Here is a 25,217-nt window from a genome sequence, read left to right as displayed (position 1 = left end):
TATTTTAATCAGCCATTGAACTGTAATGAAGTACTAGGTGCAACAGACCTTAAAACAGTTGGCTTGAAATACATTTTGCTCAGTAGAGAATGCTGCCGGTTTCTGTGGATGTTGAGGTTCCAATGCATATTCTATGGAATTTTGAGTTAGGCCCTTTTAGTGTTCAGATTGTTAGTATTCACAGAGAACTAAATAAGCTTTGAGAATCCTTTTAGAAGTAAAAATGTGTCACCAATAATAAAGCTACAAAGCTATCGTAAATCTGTTCTGAAGTTGCTCAGAGTGGCAGCAGCCATTTTTCTTACTGCATCAGCTTGCAGGCTTGGATAAATCAAACTTCTGGCCTTGGCCTGCTCTTCCCCCAAAACACCCTGTTGTGGAGTATTGTGCTGGCAGTGGGAATAACACAGGTAGCTCCTTAACTGCCCATACCTTTGGTAAGCTCAGTGAGGGCTTCAGCAGTTGCCTGCAGTCAGTGGAGCCCAGCTTTGAGGTTTTATAAACTCAAGGTATGTAAAAAATATTTCAAGGCTATGCTATGAAGTTAAAATAACAATCCGGTAAGGAATATGAAATAGCATAAAGAAAAAAAATACAAAACAGCCAGGTTCACAGCCATTACTTCAAAATACAGTGGTACCTCGGGTTACATATGCTTCAGGTTACAGACTCCGCTAACCCAGAAATATTACCTCGGGTTAAGAACTTTGCTTCAGGATGAGAACAGAAATCGTGCAGCGGCAGCACAGCGGCAGCAGGAGCCCCCATTAGCTAAAGTGGTCTTCAGGTTAAGAACAGTTTCGGGTTAAGAACAGACCTCCAGAACGAATTAAGTTCTTAACCTGAGGTACTACTGTAAAGTACATTCTCTACTTGGTGAATTAAGTGTAACAACAAACCATATTGATGCAGAAAGAATACAAAGTTAATGTTATGAATAATTGCATATTCCATCTCCATGTTTGGCTGACATGTAAGCAACAAATGGCTGCCAAATGGAAGTAAAATCCATAAATTTAGCTGCACCCTGAGATACCCTTCATTTATAAGCCAGTTTCTCAGAAATAAAAATAAACATTACCTTATTGAACCAAATATTGAACCAAACATTACCTTATTGAACCAAATTAAAGAAAAGCCAAGGACTCCTTTCAGCCATATGATATGGTCAAATGATCAGCTTCTAATAGATTTACATAATAACTATATTCAATTAATCAAAAATTGATAAAAGACAGAGTTTGGAGTTCAAAGGCACTGGTATACCTATTATTTTATTACCTTTTCCCAAAATCTGTACACATGTTTCCAAGACCACTACATGAGCCAATAGATTCTGATAGGTTTTGTTAAATAAAAATAAATGTTGTTTGACAGAGCGGGTTGATAGTTAACTCATGGTGACTTTAATCATTAAAAAACAAACAACATTAAATCAACATTTTCTGTTTATTGTTTAGGTATCTCCTAAACAAGTATGTACTAATTAGTTGCTATAACCATAAATAACACATTGATTTAAAGTGGATCATGTCTTTATATAGCCTACTTTAGAAAAATGATAGACTTTGTATATAAAAATGCCTGGGATCATGTCAAGCTACATTAGAATTACATTGACTTGTTTCATGTAAACAGCACAATATGTAATTTTGTTTAAAATCTTTTTGTCATATAGTCACCCTGCACCATCTCACACAAAATAAAATGCTCTCCCTAAGAAGCAAAAGCTGCCAGTAGTTACTTAGTATATTGGCGTTCTTTATGAGATGGAAGGTAACTTTCCATGTCCTTTCATCGTTAGTCATAAATATGTATGACTATCAACTCTGAGCCAATTAATTTGTATGCACCCTGCTGTTTATATGCAAGCAATATTCCTTAAGTCATTTTTGTGTACAGACTCAACATGCAGATTTTGCTTATTTGTGCTATTTGATAAGTGAACTGGGGACACTGGCATATTATGGCATATTATAGTAATAATTGGTATACTAGATTATGTCACAGCTTCATTTTACAGGAGTTTGTTTCATTTATAATGTTGTTTTCTTTTTAAGAACCCCTCGACCAGTAATTGTAGAACCTATGGAGCAATTTGATGATGAAGATGGGCTGCCTGAGAAATTAATGCAAAAAACACAGCAATATCATAAGTACGTTTTATACATTCACATTATAGAATATTAGAAAACAGGAAGTAAAGCTTTAACTCCTGAGAGGTGTGGATCTAATTCAAAAACTTGATTGTTGGTACCAGTAAAGCTAGCCATGACAATATACCTTTATTTAAAATAGATTGGTGACATATAATATGAACTAGGGGGAAACTGTCATGGTTGAAGGGCTCTGTTTTTGCCACAACAGAAGTGAAAGCTAATGGATAAGGATGCATAAAATTAGAATGCATCTCACTGGCCTCAGCCATAACAAAACTTATGAAATATTCTCACATTCCACACCAAAAAAAGCTGGCTGAATTAGAAATAGTGCAAGAGATGGGGCTAGCTCTAGCTTTTGGAGGGCTCTTGGTAAGATTTTGAACTCCTCCCCCTGCTTTGATGAGTGTCATGATCGCTTTTCCTCTTTGCCCAATCGGTTTCTCCCTCCCTCTCAGGATTGTGTCCAAAGGGATCAGTGGCAGGTAGTGAGGGGCACTGTCCCTTGCTGTCTCCTTGGTTGCTTATATGAGAGGTTCCCTGACTGAGAAATAGGGGCTGCACAGTAGCAAGCTGTTGGGAGAAGGTTCTGTCTACTGCACCAATGTGCCGCAATTGATTAAAAAAATTGCCCTGAACTGTTCCTCTTTCTATGTGTTTCATGCAGATGTGTGTTTTGAACACACAGGTGTGTTGCCTCTACATCTTGTTTGGCTTTAAATGAGCTAGATATAAGTAAAGAAACGAATTATTTTCTTTAGAATGCGTAAGGAAGACTTGATTAAATAATGGAGAAATTTGTAAATTAACTGCATTTTGCTCTGTCATTTATGAATGCATCCTGTTCATGTCAAATGTGATGTGCTCCTAGGGAAAGAGAACAGCCACCACGTTTTGCTCAACCTGGAACATTTGAATTTGAGTATGCTTCACGATGGAAGGCTCTTGATGAAATGGAAAAGCAACAGCGGGAACAAGTTGATAGAAACATTAGAGAAGCTAAGGAGAAACTGGAGGCAGAGATGGAAGCAGCTCGACATGAGCACCAGTTAATGCTGATGAGACAAGGTATTTTGCATTCCTATTCTGTAATTTTTATTGCATAAACTGAATAATTACTGAAAGTGGTCTGTGTTGTCACAGGAAATATATATCTAAAGTGTCTATACATTGTGAACATTTCCATACTTTTGCAAGCCACAAGCAGGGATTTTTCAGGAAGTTTGTGCAATGTCCAGAGCTACCTGTAGGTAAACATACTATGACCAAACTTATTTGACACTTTGTATATGCTCTGATGCTATGTTCTACTCCATGACCCACAAATGTAAACTTGCCTCCATTAAAATATTTTACTCCAGCCTTTATTAATGCACTAGGTCAGGAGTGAACAACCATTATTCCTTTTGTTATTAATGTAAGCATCATGTATCATTGCTTTATAAAAAAATCACAGTAGCAAAATAATAATAAAACTGTGACTGGGGTCTAAAGTGCACGTGTAATCTGCGACACAGTTTATAGGTAACATAACTTTTCATTGTGCTTTTTAGTGTCTATTTTTATATTGATAACTGTTCCTGTTAAAATGATAATTGCTAGCTGCTGCTTTGACTTTTCACAGATCTTATGAGGCGTCAGGAAGAATTGAGACGTTTGGAAGAACTTAGAAATCAGGAGTTACAGAAACGAAAGCAAATACAATTGAGGTATTCTATAAATCCATGCTAGAGCAATAGCCCTTAGATGTGTGAAATGAGATTTCATAACTTGAGATACCATTTTAAAACTAGCTCTAGTCCTCTGTAGCCTTTAAAACACATACATAGTGAATTGACTACTTAGAGACTGACTACAAAGTCCCATGACCATGACACAGATGTGGGAGGTTGTGTCAGTAGCTGCCAGGGCTAGTGCCTTGTTTTCTTGATGCAACGCTTATGATGCCTTCTCTCCATCATTTTAGTTACAGGAATTATAGTATAGTAATTCAGGAACCTTAGAACTTGTTATAAAACCATTGCTTATATTTTACTATGTTGAATGTTTACATAGGTTCTTGAGGTATCTAAAAGTAACATGGGGCGAGGATCAAATCACTCCAAAATGCTTGTGAGTTGTTTAAAAACAGGATATTAGAAGCTCAGTTGGAGTCTATACTGCAGATGAGGAAAGGTATTATGAAGGCCAAGATGATGCCAGCATGGTTAATGAGCAGACTCAAAGAAGCTATTATAGGCAAGAAGGCATTCTTCAAAAAATGGAAGTCTTGTCCAAATGAAGAGAACAAAAAAGAATACAAACTGTGGCATCTGGTTGGCCACTGCAAGAACAGGGCCATTGGCCTGATCCAGCAGGCTCTTATGTTCTTATTGATGGAGAAAGTGGTCAAAATACAACAAATAAAGCAGAGAACAGTAGATGGATGATGATATCATCACCATCAATTAAATTTCTATACTGCCCTTCAACCAAAGATCACAGGGCAGTTTATAGTATAAAAACACAAGAATGTGTAACATAATAACAAACAAAAACAATAACCCTTCCACATAGGGCCATAGATAGTTTAATTAGCCGAAGGCTTGGGAGAAGAAAAATGTTTCTGCCTGGTGCTGGAAGCTACTGCAAAAAAGGCCCATTCCAGACCACTTGTGGAGGAGGCACAGGAAGAAAGGCTTCAGATAATGATTGCAGGGTCTGGGTTGGTTCATATGGGGGCTATAGTTCTAAGATTGAAAATCATGTTTTTGTGATATTGGAAGGGAATGATTTTATAGTTTTCGGAATGAAAAGATGTAATAAGTGTCTTAGGAAGATGCATTCTGTGCAAAACCATTAGACATGAAGAAGAACATAGGCGCCGTGAAGAAGAGATGTTGCGCCAAGAGGAATTGAGAAGACAGCAGGAAGGAGGATTTAAGTCCAATTTCATGGATAATGTAAGTAGAACTCTTATTTACTGAAATGGACACATGCTTTTCCTAGGGATACAAGTATCACCTTCCTGTCTGCCTTTACTTTCTCTCCATTATAACTTTCTTTAAAGGTTATTCCTGGAACCAATGTAATGATCTAATACTTGTCATAACTCCATAACAGAGAACAGTGGCCACATCTCTAAAGTAATAATGATTAATAACGTAAATGATTACCCCCCTCCTTTTCATATTCATTTCTAACTTATGTTGTCTATGGCTTAGATTCTAAGCATTAGTACTAATAGAACAGAAACTACTGTCTAGAATCCTTTGCACTGAGAGCAACTTTCAGAAAAAGCATGGTTTCAGCTTTCCCAGGACTGTACTGCTTGTAATTTCCTTTGGGTCAAATTTGCACACACAAAAATGGCATTAATTCAACTCTGATTTTGTCTGCCATGGAAGGCTTTGTAGTACACATGAAGCAAGTGTGATATGATGAGAAGCTAGTATACGGAAACTCAAATAAAGGGGTATTTTTGTTCCATTGTTGCTTTCCTCTTCTGCATGGTACCAGTAAAAATGAAGAAATAATTATTGTAAATCACCTCAAATAATTATTCCAATGCAGAATTGCTAGATAGTGTCTTCTATACTTATATGTTATCATACATACAAAATAATAATCTGGGAACATTTTCTATATCCTATATAACGATGTGTTTCCAGAAACAAGCAGCTTCTAATGGTTTTGTCAAAGGCAAAAAAATTATTAAGATGATTAAATGAAAGTGGAAGAAGTACAAAGAGAGGGGGAGAGCATTTCTTGAAAGCAGAGAAGGGTCAGAATTGTCATTTGGACCCTGTTGAAGTCATCCTTCGGGTTCATCTGTAAGAGGATATGTTTTTTAATGCAGGTTGTATTTGTCCATAGGAAGGAAATACAACTATAGCCACATTGGTATCCCTCTCCTGTCATTCACTGTATCAGATGGGTCAGATGCCTGGACTTCTACCCTAGAGTCAAGATGCAAAATTTCCAGAATTTTTGAATACAAGGGGGGAAATTGCTTGGAAATTTGGGGAAACATGTAAGTTTGCAATATTTAGGCATCTAATCTAAAATTACTACTTTTAAGAATAGAAAATATATTATGTAAACGAGGGGGAGCATACCTGTGTGACAGAGCACATACTTAGGAAGCAGAAATTTCTAGATTCAGTCCCTGGCACTTTTAAGTTAGAAAAGAAATCTGGCAGCAGGTAATGAGAGAGACCTGTCTGAGATGCTAGAGAGCTATAGCTAGTCATAGAATGATAGAATTGTAGAGTTGGAAGGGAATCTCAACAAAAGCATAATTTTAAAAGAGAAAATGGTTCCTAAGACAGTTTCCATGTTTTCCATGGAATTTTTAAATAAAATTTGGAAAAATGCTTCCCTCTACTTTCATATCTATATTGAAAGTTCAACTGCATGAATGGTTAGGAAGGTGCTATATAGGATGTTTTATAACTATGCTCACCTCTCACATTTAAACTTACATGGAGGTGAAATTCCTTAGAGAGGTTTGCTGAAATAAAATAACCAGAGTTTGCTGTGTTCCCACAGTTCTGTTATATGTCCTCGTATGGGTCTTAAATTCTGCTGTGCCTGCACCATTCTTAAGTGTTTTTCCCCCCTCTGATTATTCATTTGTGTTGCACCTTTGATCCTTTATTGTCCCTGGTGATTTTTCTTCAAAGCTGGCGTGTGGAATGATTTGTAAAGACTTTTGTCATGCTCTTCACCCAAGTGTTTCTAACTTTAATTGGAGAAAAGTCTTCAGATCATCTCCTGGAATTTTAAAAATAGTGTTATGTTACAATTTTATGCATTTATTTTTTCTCATTTATGCTGTAGCAGATCTGATTAATGCATGATTGTGCAGCACTCAATTACTCCAGCGAAATGTATTAGTCGCCTCCACTGAATTGTGTTCAGGGTGCTGTGAGATGTATGAAAACTGCTGTGCATACATGCAAACCATCAATCGGTTTGTGAGAAATCCTCATAAGGCAAATGTTATTAATGATGAAGATTCAATGATACATATTAGCTGTTCGTTTTATTTAGCATGGGGAGGGGATATGAAAGATAGGTTGTGAAATGTGTTGCACTTTTTAAAAAACCCCACCTTTAACCTAATGGATAGGGCGAGCTTTAAACAATATCTACATAATCTGGCATACTAATTTATAGTAGGTGGAATATATATGTAAATTCACAATATGCTATTTATTGAGTTATAACTTAACAATTTTGAAACTGTATTTGATTGGTACTGGCCAACGTGCACCCATAAATTTTATCGTTTGGAGGCCTATCTTCTGTGGACATGACTAGTGGATGTGCCTACTTGAAGTGGTGATCTGAACATTTTACGAAATCTGCTGTTCGAAAGAGGATAATCATTTAATGTAGCAGGTAGCTGAAAGTTTGGGGTGGGGGGGAGATGTTCATTTTGCCTTCATTCCCCAGAATTTGCTTCTAAATCTACTTTGAAAAAGAAGTTGTTTTCAAGATGTTGCAAGATAGATGTAATTGCACTTGCTTGTAAGCAGCAGTAATAATTATCTTGAGGCTAATGTGCTTCAGCAGCAACACTTCATGACTACTTTCCATAAAGCTGGTATGACATTTTTACTCTATAAGTTAATGTTATGTTGGAATGTGGTATCATCCAGCTGTGTGTAGTTACTTAGCTAATGTTTGCCTACAGTTTAATAACCTTTCAAAGTACTACAAAACCTGAAAGATTCTATAACATTTTATGTAGTTGTGGGTCTTGGTCCAGCGGGTTAGCTTTTATGTAGAGAGCCCTGTTTGTCCAGGGCTTTTTCTGCTCTCTTCTTCCAGAGGAAAATATGGGTGGTGCTTGTCAGGCCTGGTCGTTGTCCTCTTCAGATCACCACACAAATGCTTCTTGTTCTTTTATAAAACTTTTTATTGCGTATTAACAAAACATTCTTATAAACGGTTCTTAAATATTATTCCTCAGAGTCACTTCTTTCAGATACCTTCTGAGCTCTGCTTCTCCATGACCAGCCACTCTCAAAATGGCGAAGGCGCCCTTCCCTTCGCTTTCCCGCTCTTTTTTCTCACCTCCTGGCTAGAGCTGGCTTGTATCTCCCCTCCTCCCAATCTGAGCTAGAACTTAACCCTTGCCTTTCCTGGGAACAGCCGGTCCCTCCCTGTTGTTCCTGTTGCTCTCTTCTCTTCAATTCACTGCTCTCCTCCCCCCCTTGGGGAATGCTTTCTCCCTCTGGGAAACTGGAATCTTCTAACTCTAACTCTTCCCTGACAGTGCTCATGCATTCTGAACATTTTCTTGTGAAAAAAAGAGGGTGATCTAACTATACTAGTAGGGGGAAAATTTCACTCATATGTTTTCCTTGCTTTGTTAGAAGGGCACATCGTCTACTCTCTTCCAATGAATGTGGATAAAACCTGCATATGTGAAGTCTGGACAAGTTGCATATTAAATTAAGCATTTATGCTAACGTCTTTTCTATAATTTTGTAAACGTTTTAACTAAAACTCTCCCAAGTGACTTGGCAGGTGCCTCCATTGCTACCTCTTAAAAGTTAGAAGGAAGACAGCGCAATAAACAGCTTCACTTGTGTAACCCTAGTTAGCACAGAGTTATATGCCATGTGAAGTCCACATGGCATAGCCATGTACATGCTGTAGCTCTTTTAATCTCAGAATCTGCTGTGAACCTTAAAGAGAGCCCCATCCTCACCTTAGGTAGATTTTCTTCTCATAGAGTTGTGAACCTGCAAGAGGAAGGAACAGGACATGTGTGAGGGATGGGGGTGGGGAACTGGGTGGGTCGAAGAGTTCATGCGACTGGCTGCCAGTGCAGTTCCATGCCCAATTTAACAGGCTAGTTTTAACTCTTTAAAGCCTCTGAATGATTTGGGCCTGAACTACTTGAAGCAGTTCCTTCACCCATATCTACCTACCTTTACTCTTAATATTAACAACAGAGGCCCTCCCCATTTTCCTGCTGTTTCGGTTAGTGAGATTGGCTGGTACGGGAGAGACTTTTTCACTGAAGATTTTTTTCACTGTTTATGTCAAGTGATTTTAAATTGGTAACACTTTTTGGTTGTGATACATTTTTCTTGTGCCTCATCTCCTTAAATTATGTTTTGTTTTATGAGATGAGTTAAGGTAAAGACATTTTATTGATCCTGTATCTTTGAATTTTAATATGTTAGTACCAGTAGAACCTTATTATTCTGTCAAACAGCATGTAAGTGTTTTTAAATGAATGGGAAGGGAAAACAAAACTGGCTTGTGTAGAGTTTTTGGCAGGACTACTTAGCTTCTGTTTTAATAATAATCTTTTTACTTTTGGTGAATCACACTGGGGGGGGGGGGTTGACTTGATTATAAAAAAGTTTTATCTGTGTTGTCTGTCCCGTTTATTTTGACGGTGCCACTTCATTGCAGAATTAAATTTGAATATATTTTTTGTGTGTATTTATAAACAACGTAACTTTTGTTTCTTGAACTGTGAAAGTAAGTCTACTTACATAAACTTCAACATTTTTTAATTAAAAGGAAGGCATAAATGGTAAGTGTACTTGGAACCACAAAAAGAGTCCTTGCTTTTAGAGTTAACGTAGAATTAATTTTCAGATGCTTCTACTTGGGACGTGTGTAGTTCATAAACAATATCGGCATATTGATTTAATTACAAGTTGCTAAATAAAGAAAACAGCTTACAATTTTATTGAAGCTATTTTACTATGGAAGTAAACAAATAAAAATTCTGCCAACCTTCAGTCGTGTCCCAGTAGATACTTAGGATAGAATTCAACTGACAGGTACTCAGAGAATACTAATTGAAATGAATGGGCTTATATTAGTTGTGCTCATAAATTTCAGTGTGTACTCTGAGTAAGAGTTAGTTGAATTCCACCCACAGTTTACTATTCACATAGTTTGGGATAGTGCTTTTGGCCAGAGGAAAAGTTATTTAACTTGCCTACAGTGCAAATCACTGATAACTTAGGGTGCAGATTAGCACTTTTCTATTATCTTCCTAAAGCTAGCTTAAAAAGCAGTTCTGGGCAGTTTTGATGGTAAATATGAAATGTTTGTAATTTAATGTCTTTAATCAGTACATAGGTAAAAGCAATCATAAAATGAAATCATAAGAGAATTGTGGTAGAATATATATTTTGCTTGCAGAAATTCCAGGTTCTATCCCCATCAACTTCTTTTAAAAGGATTAAACAGTAAGCGAGGCCACTGACTGAGACCTTGCAGTGCTGGTGCCAGATAGAGTAGGCCATACTTGGTTAGATGAAATGATCATGATGTGAGGCAGCTTTCTATGTTTTGGAAAATTAAAAAGAGATCCCTGTTTTTGCATTTCACCAATAGATAATAAACTTAATAGTTCCTATACAGCAGGGGTGGCCAACTCCCAAGGGACTGCAATCTACTTTCAGAATTAAAATCTGACAGTGATCTACCCCTGTTTTTTGGGGTTCAGGTAAAAGTGGTTGGCCCCGTTTTATGCCTCACAGCAAAAACTCTGTCTTCCATTACAGATATTGAGAAAATCCAAGCAGGGGAGAGGGGGCGGGGCTCTTAGGCAAAAGCAAAGGAAAATGAGCCAGCGATTGACTGCAGCCTCCCGGGGATTGACCAGTCCATCATCCCTGCTATACAGTATACCAGGGATCTTCAACAGGTTGCTTGTGATCTACTGGTTGATCACATGGGGTCCGTGGTTGATTGCAGGACCCCAACACCCCCCGCCCCCTGGAAAAGCTCAACAACTTGCTTCCTAAACAAAGCTCAACAACTTTGGTAGATCACTGCCAGTTTTTTTTATAGTGGGAGTAGATCACAGTCTCTTGAAAGTTGGACATGCCTGCAGTATACCATGTCATCTTCAATTGCTTTTATATCAGAGTATGATCAGTTCTGACTTTATTTCTGTGATCCTAGCATCAGTATTGAGGATCCTCTAAAATTAGTATGTTTATTTGATTTTAATTTATGCTTTATACCGCAGCTAAGCACCAACAGTCGAGGCTTTCTGTCAAAGTACTCAAAGTTAGCCAGTTTTTATGGTCTTTACTTGAATTGTGTCTCTACTGCATGGTGGTGCTAATCATTCAGTTGGTTTAGCATTTATTTTGTTTACTGAAAATGCTTTCATTAAGGGTGACTGTTTAATATGTATTGGCAGTTTGTGAAGTAAGTGAAAGGCAGTTATTAATATATGTATAATTTCAAATTGGAACCTTCCTAATTAACTTAGTACATATTAGTAGTGACACAATGAATATATTACTCTTACTTGAGTATTTTCTTTTCCTGAAATGTCTTTAAAGGCTGCTGTTCTCAGTAATGTTTCCTGGTGATGCACAGGGTATGTGGAATAATTGGCCCCCCTTTCCAGCTACCATCATCTGCAACCATTGTCAAAATAGTTTTAATATAACTGCCACTAATTGCCTTTGTCCGTGCAGTTCATAAATCAAATAAGAAAGGAGACTTATTGGTGTTTAAATGCCACTACCAAACAGTTGTGGTTGTGGATCGCCCTTAATTACATGTAATTTTAATCTGAGAAATGTACTTCATAGCACTTTGCTTGTGACATGAAAATGCAAGAGATTCGATCTTAAACTGTAAGGATTGTTTTATTGGCGTTCAGAGGGGCAAAGACAGGATAAGAAAAGGTTTTGTCAAGTAAATTTACAGACTACTGAGTTTCAGCAGAGAGTTTTCCAACAGATTAAATTAGTGTTTCTCAAAATTTGGGTCTCTAGCTATTGTTGGACTACAACTCCCATCATTCCTAGCAGGACCAGCAGCATTCCTAGCAGGACCAGTGGTCAGGGATGATGGGAACTGCAGTCCAGCAACTGTAGGGGACGGACCCAAGTTTGAGAAACATTTGATTAAATAATGCAAAAGCCATACTTCTCCCATTCCTTGGGATGGTGAGTAGGAGGGAAGAGATGCATTGGCTTAACTGTTGGACATTCAGTGAAGGCTTGCCCCATCTGAATACTCTGCAGGACTATTGGCTGCTGGGAAGACAGCTACAGTCTAGCTCTTTATGGGGTCATGAATTCTTTTGTTCAAACAATATCACAGTTTGCTTATATTTAACCATGCCTACCTCAGAACCAAAAGTGGGCCATTTAATTTCTGTCACCAAAAACACTTACAGTAAAGTGAATAGCTAACTCTCAATACTAAAATGAGGGTTCGTTCAGTTAAGCTGAATGTTGGGTGATACAAAAGGAAGTACTTCACACAGTGAGTGCATAGTTGAATATAGAATTTTCTACTGCAGGAAGTTGTGATGGTTTGGACAAGCTATCAAAGGGGATTAGACAAATCCATGTGGGATATAGCTGTCAATGGCTATTAGCAATGATGGATATGTTGAAATATCCGAGGCACTAGTCCACAGAATAACCATTTGCTGGGTATCACAAATAGGTTGGCCAGTGTGAGAACAGAATGCTGGACTAGATGTGCCTTTGATTTGATCCAGCAGTTATGGTCTTACATTCTTAACTGACCTTTTTTGCTTGGGCATCAAGAATCTGGAGGAAATGTGTTAAGAAGACATTTTAACACTTCTTAATTTTCTGGGGAGTGGGGAGAATACATAACGGGTGAAAATATATTTAATTGACGGATGTACAGTGGGGATTAACACGATCCAAGTTAGTCAAAACGGGAAAAATTAGTATCTGTGGATCAATTTTCATTCTAGCTGACGGGTTCTATTGCGAGGTCTATGTCCAAAGTTCAGGATATTCCTACATCTGATAAATATATCTACTATTTCCCCCCACAACATTATGCCTCAGGATATATAGAAATAATGACAGTAAGTGAGAAACAGGCTTGTGCCTTGGTGTCACAGGTTTATATAGAGCACCATGTTCTCATTGTTGAGAATGCCAGGAGATTGACATTTCAGTTCTTGGGGTGAAGAAGGGACCCATCACCCTTTTTAATGTTTCCCAGGCCCTAGTGACTCTTCCCAAGTCTCATGCCATGCTTTGCCCAGGACAGAGTTCTTTGAGCCTCACTACGTTAGTATTGTCCGGGCAATATTTTGGTTACCTTAAATTCTAGTTTTTCATCAAGTTTTTCTGCTGCTTTGCTCATTTTAAACCCTTCTCCCCAATTCTCTGCTTTTTCTGCTGTGTTTCTCTTTCACTTGATTCTTATGAAAAAACCCAAAGCTGTGGAAAAAATAGAAAGAGAAGAGGATGAGAAGGCTTTATTTCCTCTCATCAGAGAAGAGGGAGCATGACCTAGTTGAGTCTGGGAATCCAGCTGTATTGTCTTCACCTCTTCATATACTTGCTAGCATTCATACATGCTAGTTGTATTTAAGTGAAGTCTCCCACACTTCTTGCCTCTAAACCTCTTGCCTACTGAATATATTTTAAGAAGGCTTTTCCTGGGGTCTAACTCCGTCATTTAAGGACTGTCAATTGTAGAGCCCCAGAAATAGTTGTATTGTTTTTAGAATGTGTAAATATGGTTTTATTGTTTTTTATTTTATAGCTCGTTGAAATGATTTCATTATTTTTAGAATTTGTATTTTGATGTCCTGTTCCATTCTTCTACGCTGCTTAAATGGTGTTAATGCTGTGAGGTGGTCTATAAATGTGTTAAATAAACTCCACAGGTTTCTGTCTATATCTGTACCATGGACAGAAACTGGGGAGGAGCCACCAGGGATTGGGATGCATACTGAAGCTAGTCAAATGACTATTTGCCTGTCCCCTGGGTGGAGGAATGGGTTAACCCATTAGTTGATGGGTGCCTTGTTCACTCTAGGAGAGAAAGCCATATTCAAGGTAAGTAACCAATGTATCATTTATGTGTAACCACTCCTCTGTTTCTGTTATTTTCTTGCTTCTTTGATCACAGTTTTGCATATACAGTGGTACTGCGGTTTAAGAACAGTCCTGTTTAAGAACGATTCGGTTTACAAACTCCGCAAAACCGGAAATAGTGTCCCGGTTTACGAACTTTACCTCGGTCTAAGAACGGAATCTGAAGGGTGGAAGGGAACCGGTGGCGGTTGGTTTAAGAACAGTTTCGGTTTAAGAACGGACTTCCAGAACGGATTAAGTTTGTAAACCAAGGTACCACTGTAGTAGATCTTTGCAGTGTGCTTGCTCACTATACAAATTGCTTTACTTACTATACAAAAGGACAAAAAGTTTATTCAGTACTACTGATCTCTTCAGTTTTTTAATACGGTAGTTTTTTGGTAATTGGATTTGCAGCTAAAATAACTTGTGAGATTTTCCGATTCCATGCAGGTTAGAGATACAAATGTTGACCCCCCTGAATGCTTATACTTTCTTTTCCATGGCATGTTATTTACAGTTTGGTTCTAGAACATTTATTACAAAGATAAAGATAAGGCTTCTGTCATTCAATTTGATATGCTTCAAGATACAACTGATTTGCATGATGTAAATCTTTAGCCACTTAAACTTCTGAAAATGAACTGTGCTCTTCGTAGGTGACTGAAGATCACTTCATAGCTGATGAATTTCCTATATGCATATTACTTTTCATGCATGATGAATATATTTGGCTGTGGTACATGTGTGCTTAAGATTATGCTTATTTGGCCTCCTGATTGTCTTCCATCCAGGTTATTGATCAGCTCCATGTCTGCTTATCTGACCATGCTGTGCCATCAAATGTTTCTATACCATTCATTGAGTTAGAATTTACAAACATTCTAAACAGAAGTGGCATCCATGTCAGAAATTAACATATATGAAGCATTTCTTTTTAGTTCTGTTGGCTTGAAGAATGGGGATCTGTTCAGTATCATGTTAAGGCACTGAAGTTTTATAAGGCTGAGCCACCACCCACCCTCCTATTTTACTTGTCAGAGTATTCTCAGCAGTTCCCTGAATAGATCTAAGAAAATGTCCGATAATGGTTTAATTGCTTAAAATCTTAGTATTTCTCAATAAAAGGGCAATGGTGAATGCTGTTTTCCCGAAGATTTCCCTTTCATAGGTAAGCACTCTTTACAGTCAGGACTTCATTAGTGAAATAAACTTTTTGGATATTAACTAGAAGTATGCCTGTATACTTAATGCATTTTTAAATAGAACAAATATGTGCTATAATTTGCTAATGTTCTCAGTTCCTAATAATCTTCAATTGCCAGCATTATAAAAAGTAATATGAAGCTACATTACATGTCATCTATGCAGTAGGAATGTAATAAAATTATTGTCTATCATGAGTGGTTATGTGTACCCCTCATGCTTCATTCTACCTCTTTGTACTTATATGTACCTACCAAATGATCCAACCTCTTTTGTCAGTAGGCCTTGTAATGTTTTTTCTCCTGTTAGCCTCTGTAGTGTATACATGGGTCATCCTTCTGCCTTGTATAAGGTTTTGGATAATCAAACTGACATTCACAGCAGTTGCACTGAATTTTCTACAGTTATGATTGGCCCTTGTCCCCCTCTGTTGTATTTGAAGTATTGATGATATCACTGCAGCTCATATATGTTTTTATGGTGACAGGCAGCTTGTTGTTCACGAAATCCATGCTGCGTCTGCGGTCAATTGGAATGTGCATATATTGAATTGTGATACACATAGTTTTTAATTATTATTTTAAAAATACATTTAAAATATTTTATGTACAGTAGTTATACTATGGTACAATCTGACATGGTCAACTTTAAATAAGAACCTGATTGTGCTGGAACTGTATAAAGACAATAATAGTTGTTGTTGTTGTTGTTGTTGTTGTTGTTGTTAATTTATTTATTTTATATGCCACCCATTCTGCTGGGTTGCTGGTTTCCTAGATCCAACACCATCTAGGAAAGGATTGCTGTATGTATTGTGAATTAAGTCTAGAAAACAAAGTCTTGGCCATTGGGGACAGCCCCATGAAATTGTTTCAATTGTTTCAATGCATTTAGAGATATTCTTGATCTATTTATTTTTCGTTTCTCTAAGAGAATTAGCTGAATGAAGCAAATAGTATTTTTCTTGTGGGAATAAACTTCAGAATAGGTGTTCCAGCTTCCTACATAAGCTTGCTTGAAGAATGAGATGAAAAAATGCCTTAAAAATGGATGTGATAGTTTTACATTGGTTGGTGATTATTGTACCTAAGAATTAAATATACACAAACATGTCACATGATGTCAATTGAATTACTATGTCGAAAACCTTCATATATTTACCTGACAATAAGTCCAGTCTTGAGGGTTAATTCTTTTTTGCCAGTCTGTACTGTCAAATATATTTAAGAATAACATAGTATAGATTTAATACGTGATTTGCTGAGCTATGCAACCACACCTGGATGTATATTTGAGGGAATATTTTTATTTTAACGGAAACCTTAAAAATAGTTTTTAGAAGGAATACATTTCTTCCTGTCCATTAATGCTTAGCCGTTAGGCTCCATTAATTGAGAAAATAAATAATAACAAAAAACTTGTGAATCCAGTAAGACATTTAAATGAATACTTACGTTTGAAAAATAATAATACATATATACTGTATGTACGAGACATGTGATTTATTATAGTCATTCTACAGAATGAACATTTGCTTATGTATTATAGTGAGACACTTACTGAGATGGCTGGTGCTGTTTTGCAGTTTTTAAAGATTGGATTTATGGTTGAAGCAATGGAAGTTTCAACCTTAAATCTGGTTCCATATCCAGCTTGGTTCAATATTTTGATTTCAATGCTGCAGGTGCAGAAAATCTCCCTTCATAGAAATATTGTAGGAAAAGGCACAATGTGCTTCACAGCTTTATTGGATAGTTCTAGGTATTTAGAACAGAAGTCAAGACAGGTGCTTTTGAAGTCAGCCGGAAGAATCATGCTAGGAAAGTTCTGTTAAACTGACTTGTTCTTTTGAAGTCAGATCGGAGAGTACAGCAATATCAACACTCACAAAGGGGTTTCTAATCTAGTTGTATCTTTTCTCGGGAATGGGATACTGTACTTGGAGGCTTTGCACGTGTTCATTTATGTCGTTAACCGCATTTGTGATGCGATTAACAAATCTGAAAGACATAAAAATGATAGGACTGATTGGCTCAATGAGACCATTAATTTTTTGGTCATAGCTTCTATTTTTATCCTTAACTTTGAACATATTTATGGCCTTTCCCTGAAGACTTGATTCTGTACACATGGCTGGAAATAGCAGCTAATATGCCAGTTTTGCTAACCAAGAAAAGTAACTCGAGTAATGTGGAAAATGAAATTTTGAAGCAGAAAAGTCTTCAATTTATCCTGCACTTTGAATAGGCAAGTGAGAGTAGTTGAATCATGATCACTGGTTGTCTCCTCAAATAGAGCTGCAAAAATTAAGGCGCGAGCCTTAATGAAATTAACAGATTATATAGATTCATCTGAAATAGTCCTAAGCTCAATATATATATTTTTCTTTGCAAGTGATTCCCTGTTCTCCTTTGACTGACAGGTAACAGGGTAGGTTGATAACACTTGTCAATTATTTGGCCATTCGCTCCACACTTTGCATTCTGAATGTGAGTTAAGTTCTAATGAGGGACAGGAAAAACAGGCTCCTGCATAGTGCAGAAAGTTCAAACATGCCTTCCTTGCACCGGTGGATGGTAAAAGAAATCAAGCGCATGCATTGGTAACTTTGAGACTTGATTACTGCAGGGCTTGGTCCTGGTCCAGAAGCTCCATTCTTCACTAGCTAGACCACTGGTCCCCATTCTTTGCCAGTGATGCAGAGGACTCTTATCCCAACTAGAGGATGGCCAGTATTTATTTCTTTATTTAAATTGTATAGTGCCCTATACCCAAAGAACTGAGGGCAGTCCTTCCTTATGTTCAGGATTCTCCAGTAAATTGGCGTTCATTATTCATGGCTGGACTTGCCGATCAGAAGGTTGGTGATTCGAATCCCCGTGACGGTGCTCGGTCCCTGCTCCTTCCAACCTAGTAGTTCGAAAGCACGTCAAAGTGCAAGTAGATAAATCGATACCACTCCGGCGGGAAGGTAAACGGCGTTTCCGTGCGCTGCTCTGGTTCGCCAGAAGCGGCTTAGTCATGCTGGCCACATGACCCAGAAGCTGTACGCCGGCTCCCTCTGCCAATGAAGCGAGATGAGAGCCTCAACCCCAGAGTCAGTCACGACTGGACCTAATGGTCAGGGGTCCCTTTACCTTTATTCATGGCTGAGATAAAGACTTCTTTGATCCTGAAATGATTGCATTCAAAGGTGCATCAAAGGTCAGAATGCTTCAGCCAAAGCAGAAGCCAGAGGTTGCTTTGTGTGACACTGCAGTCTGGCCTCTAATACTTAGTGTGAAGTATATATCAGGATTCATGCCCCAAAGGCATTGGGACACGCCTGGATGTTGAGTGAAGTGAAGTAGCAGAACTCTGGTGACTCATGGGCTTTAAACAGACACAGAATGCAGCAAAATCATCAGTAGAAAGTTTACTAAGGCAAAATAGTTTTACATTTGGGTACCAGGTCCCTGGTACAGCAGTCTCAAGCTCAATTCAGAGCGTAATCTAGTTACAGTATAAAAATTCCACACCAACGTAAAAACTATATACACAGAGAGAATAAATCAAAGCAAGTACATTAACAGGAAATAAAGAATGAGACTGAGTAGGAGAGTCCTCACCAGACAGCAATTATAGCTAGTCCAGGGGTTGTATGACCTTGGAGGAAACAGATAGCACAGTATAAAAACAGCAGCTGCATTCCTGCTCCCTAGAGAACTTTTGAACGCTAGAATATACTAGAACACTTCTGTTCGCTTCTATAAGCTTCTATTAGTTTCTGTACTTCATAAAAGTCATCATACCCTGACAGTATACCCTAAGAGCCAAACTGTTCTAGCCACAGCCCCTTCTAACCTTCAATATGAACAGCATTTGCTTTGGAATTCTCATTAGCAGGTCTGTGTTTTAAATATTTTCTCACATACTATGGAGTGTGTTAAATCCTCACCAATTCTACTCAGAAGTAATTCTGGTTGAATTCAGTGGTGCTTAAAGGTAAAGGTACCCCTGCCCGTACGGGCCAGTCTTGACAGACTCTAGGGTTGTGCGCTCATCTCACTCTAGAGGCCGGGAGCCAGCGCTTGTCCGCAGACACTTCCGGGTCACGTGGCCAGCATGACGAAGCTGCTCCGGTGAACCGGCACCAGAGCAGCACACACAACGCCGTTTACCTTCCCGCTATAAAGCGGTACCTATTTATCTACTTGCACTTAAGGGTGCTTTCAAACTGCTAGGTGGGCAGGAGCTGGGACCGAACAATGGGAGCTCACCCCGCCGCGGGGATTCGAACCGCCGACCATGCGATCGGCAAGTCCTAGGCGCTGAGGTTTTACCCACAGCGCCACCCACGTCCCCAGGTAAATGGTGCTTCCAGGTAAATGGGATTGGGGTTGCAGCCTGAGTTAGAGCAGGAACTCAATCATATTGTTCCAGTACTTCTATCAGTTGCTCAGATTCCCATTCCAATTGTGGACCTAATTCAGATTTCTGGTCTTAGTCTCTTAAAGCTCTAAATGGTGTAGGACCAGGCTTCCTGAAATACTGCATTCTCCAAAATAAACCTACTCAAACCATGAGATTCTCTTCAGAGGCCCTACCAAGCGAAGTGAGGCTGGGGAATGCTACTTAATGGCCTTCTCAGTGGTGGTATTTCAGATTTAGAATGTCCTCTCCAGAGAGTCTGTGGTAATTCTGAGTGTGCTTTAACTTTTGAACTACAGTTTATAAGTTCTATATGTTTGGGTTGTCTACTGTTCATCTCCATGCTAGAAATTTTAATGCAGCCTTTTCTTTTTAATGACCCTGTTTTCATTTGTATTTTATATCACGTTGTGAGTTGCCTTGAGAATAGTGCTGTTGGATACTTTTCTACTACTTTTTGGTGTATTCCTGGGGTGGGGTGAACAATCTGGTGTCCAATTTCAACTATATTAAAATCTTGGATTTCTCCATTGATTAATTTGGGCAGCTCTCACTTTTAACTTTGGAAACATTTGTGCATGAGTAGTACCATTTTGGCTTAATAAGGACCACACTTGAAGAATGAATTTGCTACTATTATAGGATTAATGAGGATGATAGGACAAAAGATGTGAACTTCCTTTTTTGCTTCTTTGATACAGAGGAAGACTCTGGCAGTATCCCAGCAATAATAGCTTGAGGCTGTATAGAGGGAATGGTAAAATGTGGCTCTGCACTTGCTCATGGAGAGATACAATGGAGAGCTTATTTGTGGTGGACATCACCCGTCACAACTTTAGAAGATGTGCAGTTTGCCAAGGAGCCTTCATTTGCTGTAAACTGTCAGTTTGATACTGAGTGAACATTTCAAATTACTTTATTCTCATTTAGATGTTCTCCTTAAACTATACGAAACAGCAAAATACCAGTTTCAGAGTAATCCAGAGCTGCCCCTGTGCCTCAAAGATAAGAAATATTTATTTTTGTGTTTGCAAAAAAAAAAAAAAAAGGATTCGAAATATTTCCCCATCTTGTGTTGGCAGATTATTTTTTTGGCCCTGAACCAATTGCTAGGTTTGTTCCTTCATTTCACTTCAGTAATCTGCCCTATATATTGAATTTTTTACTTTTGCTAACTAATACAGAATGCTATGCTTGCAGGTGTTTCCCAAAAGCGGCTTGCTATCTGAGGTGCAACTGCAGTGCTAGCTTCCTGGGTGGTCGGGTGCTGTTGTTTACTGTGAGGAGGAAGGGCAAGTTGTTGAGGAGGTCAGGAGGTTAGCACAACAATGTTGGCTGCAGTGATGTGTTTGCGGTATGCCAACCCCTACCTTACTCTGAAGCACTAGCAGCCCAGCTGCTAGGAAGCTAGTGTAATGGCTTCACTGAACCTGACGAAACACTGCTGGTGTTTCCTCTGCAAAAGTTTAGCTTTCTGCAAAAATCATAGGTGGAATGTAAATCCTTTTGCTAACACAACTGACAGCTAATGGTTGTGTGACATGGCTCTCTCAGAAAAAGCTGCTGAAGCTGGGAAAAACAAAACAGATTTTGGGTGCTCTCCCACTGAAGATGTCCCTTACTGGGTGTAAATATTTTGTGGACTGACATCTAGGGGTGATGAGAGTTACTTTCTCTAAGGAAAAGGTAAGATATTTGAGAGAGTAATTCTGGGGGTGTTGCCAGACACCACCCACCCATTTTTGCTTTTCAAAGGGTAACTCCTCCAGTTAAGTGTGAATCTGATGAAAATAAGTTTGATGTACATATACAATGTGATGTAAAATACATGATGATCGTATGTAATGTGACATACATTTAGGAACGCTTGCATTTTCTTTTCTTTCACAATTTACCTGAACTGCCTAGTGAGCAAACTGGGCTTAGTCAACATCAGTGTATAGAAGTATGAATGATTTCTTTTTGTAGATGCAATTTGCACTTTGATTAAAAGGTTAATAGTTGTAATGGCACAGAGGTTTCAGGATGAACTACAGAGACCCCATACCATTTCGGGAGCAGAGGCAATTACGGTCCAATGGAGCCATTGCTAATCTGGGCGGTGAGATTCTTCCTGCACTACTGGGACTCTCCTTGCCATTCAGATTTGAAATGGCGAATCACAGCCAAGCTGGTGGGCAGTACTTGGGTGGCAGACCTGTCTGGAGCCTATTTTTCTCTTTGAGCATTTAAACCGGCTGCACAGAGGTTTCAGAATGAAATACAGCTGAGCGTTTTTCACAGCGAGATGCTGCCTAATTACTCCAACAAAACTTCTCCCCCCCCCCATTTTCTGTTGACAAAAGTTCAAAGTCCTTCCCACCTCTAAATCATACAACTTTCTGTCCATTGTTTTGCATGTGTTATTTGTCCAGGTACATACAACCTACTTCTCTGCTATAATAGTACACACATTTAGCTGTATAAATTTTATATTTCAGCTGTATTAGCCTGGAGGTTATGTGGTATTCTATCCATTTTGTGTTGTTTATGTTGACATTACAAGTATTCATGTTCTGCTAAATTTATATTAAAACTGTCTTGGAACATACTTACATACAAATATGGAATATTTGACTGCATGTCTAACTTTCATTTGTACTTCTGAATACTGGCTTTTAGTACTTCGTGCTAACAATACTACTGCTTTTCCTGAAAGAGCATACGACACTCTTGGTTCTGTGAGTCTATTAATGATTTAAGTAGAACTAAAAACTTTATAATTCTGCATTTTCTTGAAAAAATTTTTCTCCACATGAGAAAATGTATCATATTTGGGAAAGGAGTACCTTAAAAAAATATATGAAAATGAGTTTTCTCATTTAACCTATGATATTTGCACAGTTCCATTCTTGTGACTTCAGTGGAGTCTGCAGTCTGTGCTAAGTTGCAATCGATGTCAGGGGCGCATGGCTTCTCTCAGTATTCTAAACTGGCTTGTAAACATATTGTATTGAAGCTGTTTGAACTCTGATGCTTCAATATTTATAAATTTTATTGGGAAGTTTAATACTGTTACTGACCACTTTTAGTCTTACAGTAATTTTAATATTTTTTGTTTTAATCTTGTAATGGTTGGATATATTTATCAGAACAGCTTATTTTTGTAGAGCTGCTTGACTTTTCTTGGTTTTCTTGTGTGTATTGCCTTAGGTTGCCTCTGGTTGTAAGGTGGGAAAGTGGAAAACTGTGTGTCTTGACTTTATTATTCTGTGTTGCAGTTTTTAATAACTCCATTCTGAATTTCTTCAAGTTCTCTATTAATGGAATTGTTTGAAAACCCACACAAACTTTTAATCTCCAATAATATCTGTGTTCTACTAGCCTTTTGACTTCACTAAAAAGTCAGCTTACTCCCCCTTCCCCACCCCATTTTATGAATGCTACCATTAAGTCCTAATTTTGCTTTTGATGAATATTGTTCCATCTCTTTTATAGACCTGGTTTTTAGTAATGAATTCAACACCTGTGTTTTGCATGATTTGGATTGTAAGGGATAATATATTAATAGCTGTGTCTTTTCTTAATTGCACAGTTCAGTGTACGTGCACATTAATGATCTCAAATGATAAGTAGTATGATTTTAAGCCCATATGGCAGTATTGCAAACAAGTCCAATAACACACAGAGACACTTAATCTTCCACCTACACATAGTTTTTAGTTATTTGAAGGCTTGATAAAACCCCTTCATTTTCAATTTTCTGAGTTTGCCTGCCTGATTCTTACTGGCCGAGACCATTCTTAATTCAGTACAGGCTACTGGTGAATGAATATTTGCTCACCTGCCTAACAGTGACCTACTGCTGCTATGACTTTTTACTCCTAATTGTATTCTATATTGTGAGTTTTCTTAATTTATGGCCATTGCACATAACGCTTCCAGTCTGAAACATTTTTAAGTCTTCAAGCAATATCATTCCAAACTGCCCATTTTTTGATATTATGCACTGTTATTAATGCTCAGAAGAATAATAACTAAAAAACAACAATATAAGCAACACTACATACTTTCATGCTCTTAGGGTCAGTACATACTGTTTGTTCTGAATCTCTCAGGATTGTGAGAAGAATCATACAAACAAATTAAATCCCTATACACTAATCTAAATTGTTGCTGATTCTCTTTTTTTTAATAAAAATAATTTTTATTAACAGGCCAATCACATCACATTAATTCCAAATCACATTAGTTCCAAATTACACAGCCAGATTTTTAAATTTTTGTTGGGGGTATCCATACTTCGTGCTCCGAAAGGGATCCAAACACCTCTTTTGCTGCTGCTTTAATGTACAAATTGTTGCTGATTCTCGATCATGGTAGTTTTTTTATACTGTCTCAGAGTGCATTACGACCTGGTGCAGAAGTAATATTTCTCAAGCTATTATCTATTGTCTGTTTGGGGACCAGAACATTGCCCCTGTGGCACTGGATGCCTGTGCACCAAAGCTCAAGAATGTACAAGTTTGAGTTGAGAGAATGCAGTCCAGATGTGTAGTCAACCTCTGGGGGCTTGTTTGGTTGTTACCCACCTCTTTGATTCTGCCAGGTTTGTGATCAGAAGAGAGTCTCAACTTCATTTACTCCTCCTTGTTCCTTTGACCTTGAGCAAAAATAACATTTACACGAGATCCTCTATCTATAGATATCTCAGTTGGAAGAATCTTGTGTACTTATACTTTCTCAGCAAGCCCCAAATTGTAGGACTTCAATAACTTACTAAGTTTTAAAACTACTTTTTTGCAGGATTCCTCTGACTTTATGTAAATAAGAAAATTTGATTTATTTTGTAATAACTGTGACAAATTAAGTTTTGCTGTTGCTTGAAAAGATGAGAATGTTAAAGTAATAAGTGATAGGTTGATTGTGAAAATTATGTTTACTTTCAGAGAGAACAGGAAATGAGAATGGGTGATATGGGTCCTCGTGGAGCATTAAACATGGGAGGTAGGGATCTGAAGCAAAAGGCTCTTGTTATTTCAAAATTTATTTGAGACTGTACATGTTACTTATGAGTATTATACATTGAGAAGTATTCTTGAAATATTTATTTCTGTAGTGAATCTTGTTCTTCAGGTTTTTTTTGTTTCAAATGTGAGTTATCTTACAATTAGGAAAAAGCAAATGAACATACTAAATATGGGCCGGTGGGTTGTTACTTTTTTCATTTTAAGACTGTTTCTGAAGAAAAGCAAAATACGAATTGTATCTAATACAAGAAGAAAAGGTTGTGGGTTTTTTAAAATTACTTCTTCAGATTCACTTATTTAAGTTTTTGAATATGTTGCTATTTATGGAAGACTGATTCTGGAAAATGATTGGAAACAAAGTACAATTAACATTTATCAAAGTCTCCTCATTGTAACTGGCATTAATGAAGCACCTTTGTGAAAATTTCATGCTCTATTAAGTTTAGCACTATGTATTCAGTATCACCACAGTGATTTATTATGGGGCAGCACTCAATTGTCTGCTATGGTTTGTCAACTGAGAATGTGCTACACGCCTTCATGCTTGAATTCCCCCACTCTTCTAACCATGGCTAAGATTTTGTGGCCAC

At 37.9% G+C, this 25,217-nt stretch overlaps 2 protein-coding genes across 5 annotated transcripts in view; both read left to right on the top strand.

Annotated features, from left to right (window-relative positions):
• Positions 1 to 25,217, top strand: part of CENPJ (centromere protein J) — a 209,777-nt gene that overhangs the window by 60,172 nt on the left and 124,388 nt on the right. The gene's annotated exons all lie outside the window — the stretch shown is intronic.
• PSPC1 (paraspeckle component 1) overlaps positions 1 to 25,217 on the top strand; it is a 60,005-nt gene that overhangs the window by 5,737 nt on the left and 29,051 nt on the right. For 2 of the 4 annotated variants that reach the window (XR_008330129.1, XR_008330128.1), the window contains exons 3-6: positions 2,061 to 2,156; positions 3,031 to 3,227; positions 3,784 to 3,868; positions 5,002 to 5,101. Coding sequence is in view for 2 of the 4 variants with exons in the window: in XM_053385834.1 (XP_053241809.1) it covers positions 2,061 to 2,156; positions 3,031 to 3,227; positions 3,784 to 3,868; positions 5,002 to 5,101; positions 6,015 to 6,101 (565 nt within the window). In the remaining 2 variants the exon portion in view is untranslated. Of the gene's footprint in view, positions 1 to 2,060; positions 2,157 to 3,030; positions 3,228 to 3,783; positions 3,869 to 5,001; positions 5,102 to 6,014; positions 6,153 to 24,546; positions 24,605 to 25,217 lie in introns of those variants that run through there. The other 2 variants (XM_053385833.1, XM_053385834.1) reach the window with 2 other exon arrangements.

The sequence above is a fragment of the Podarcis raffonei genome, chromosome 4 (assembly GCF_027172205.1).
Source record: "Podarcis raffonei isolate rPodRaf1 chromosome 4, rPodRaf1.pri, whole genome shotgun sequence".
In the NCBI taxonomy this organism is placed as follows: domain Eukaryota; kingdom Metazoa; phylum Chordata; class Lepidosauria; order Squamata; family Lacertidae; genus Podarcis; species Podarcis raffonei.
This window is presented reverse-complemented; position numbering and strand designations above follow the sequence as displayed.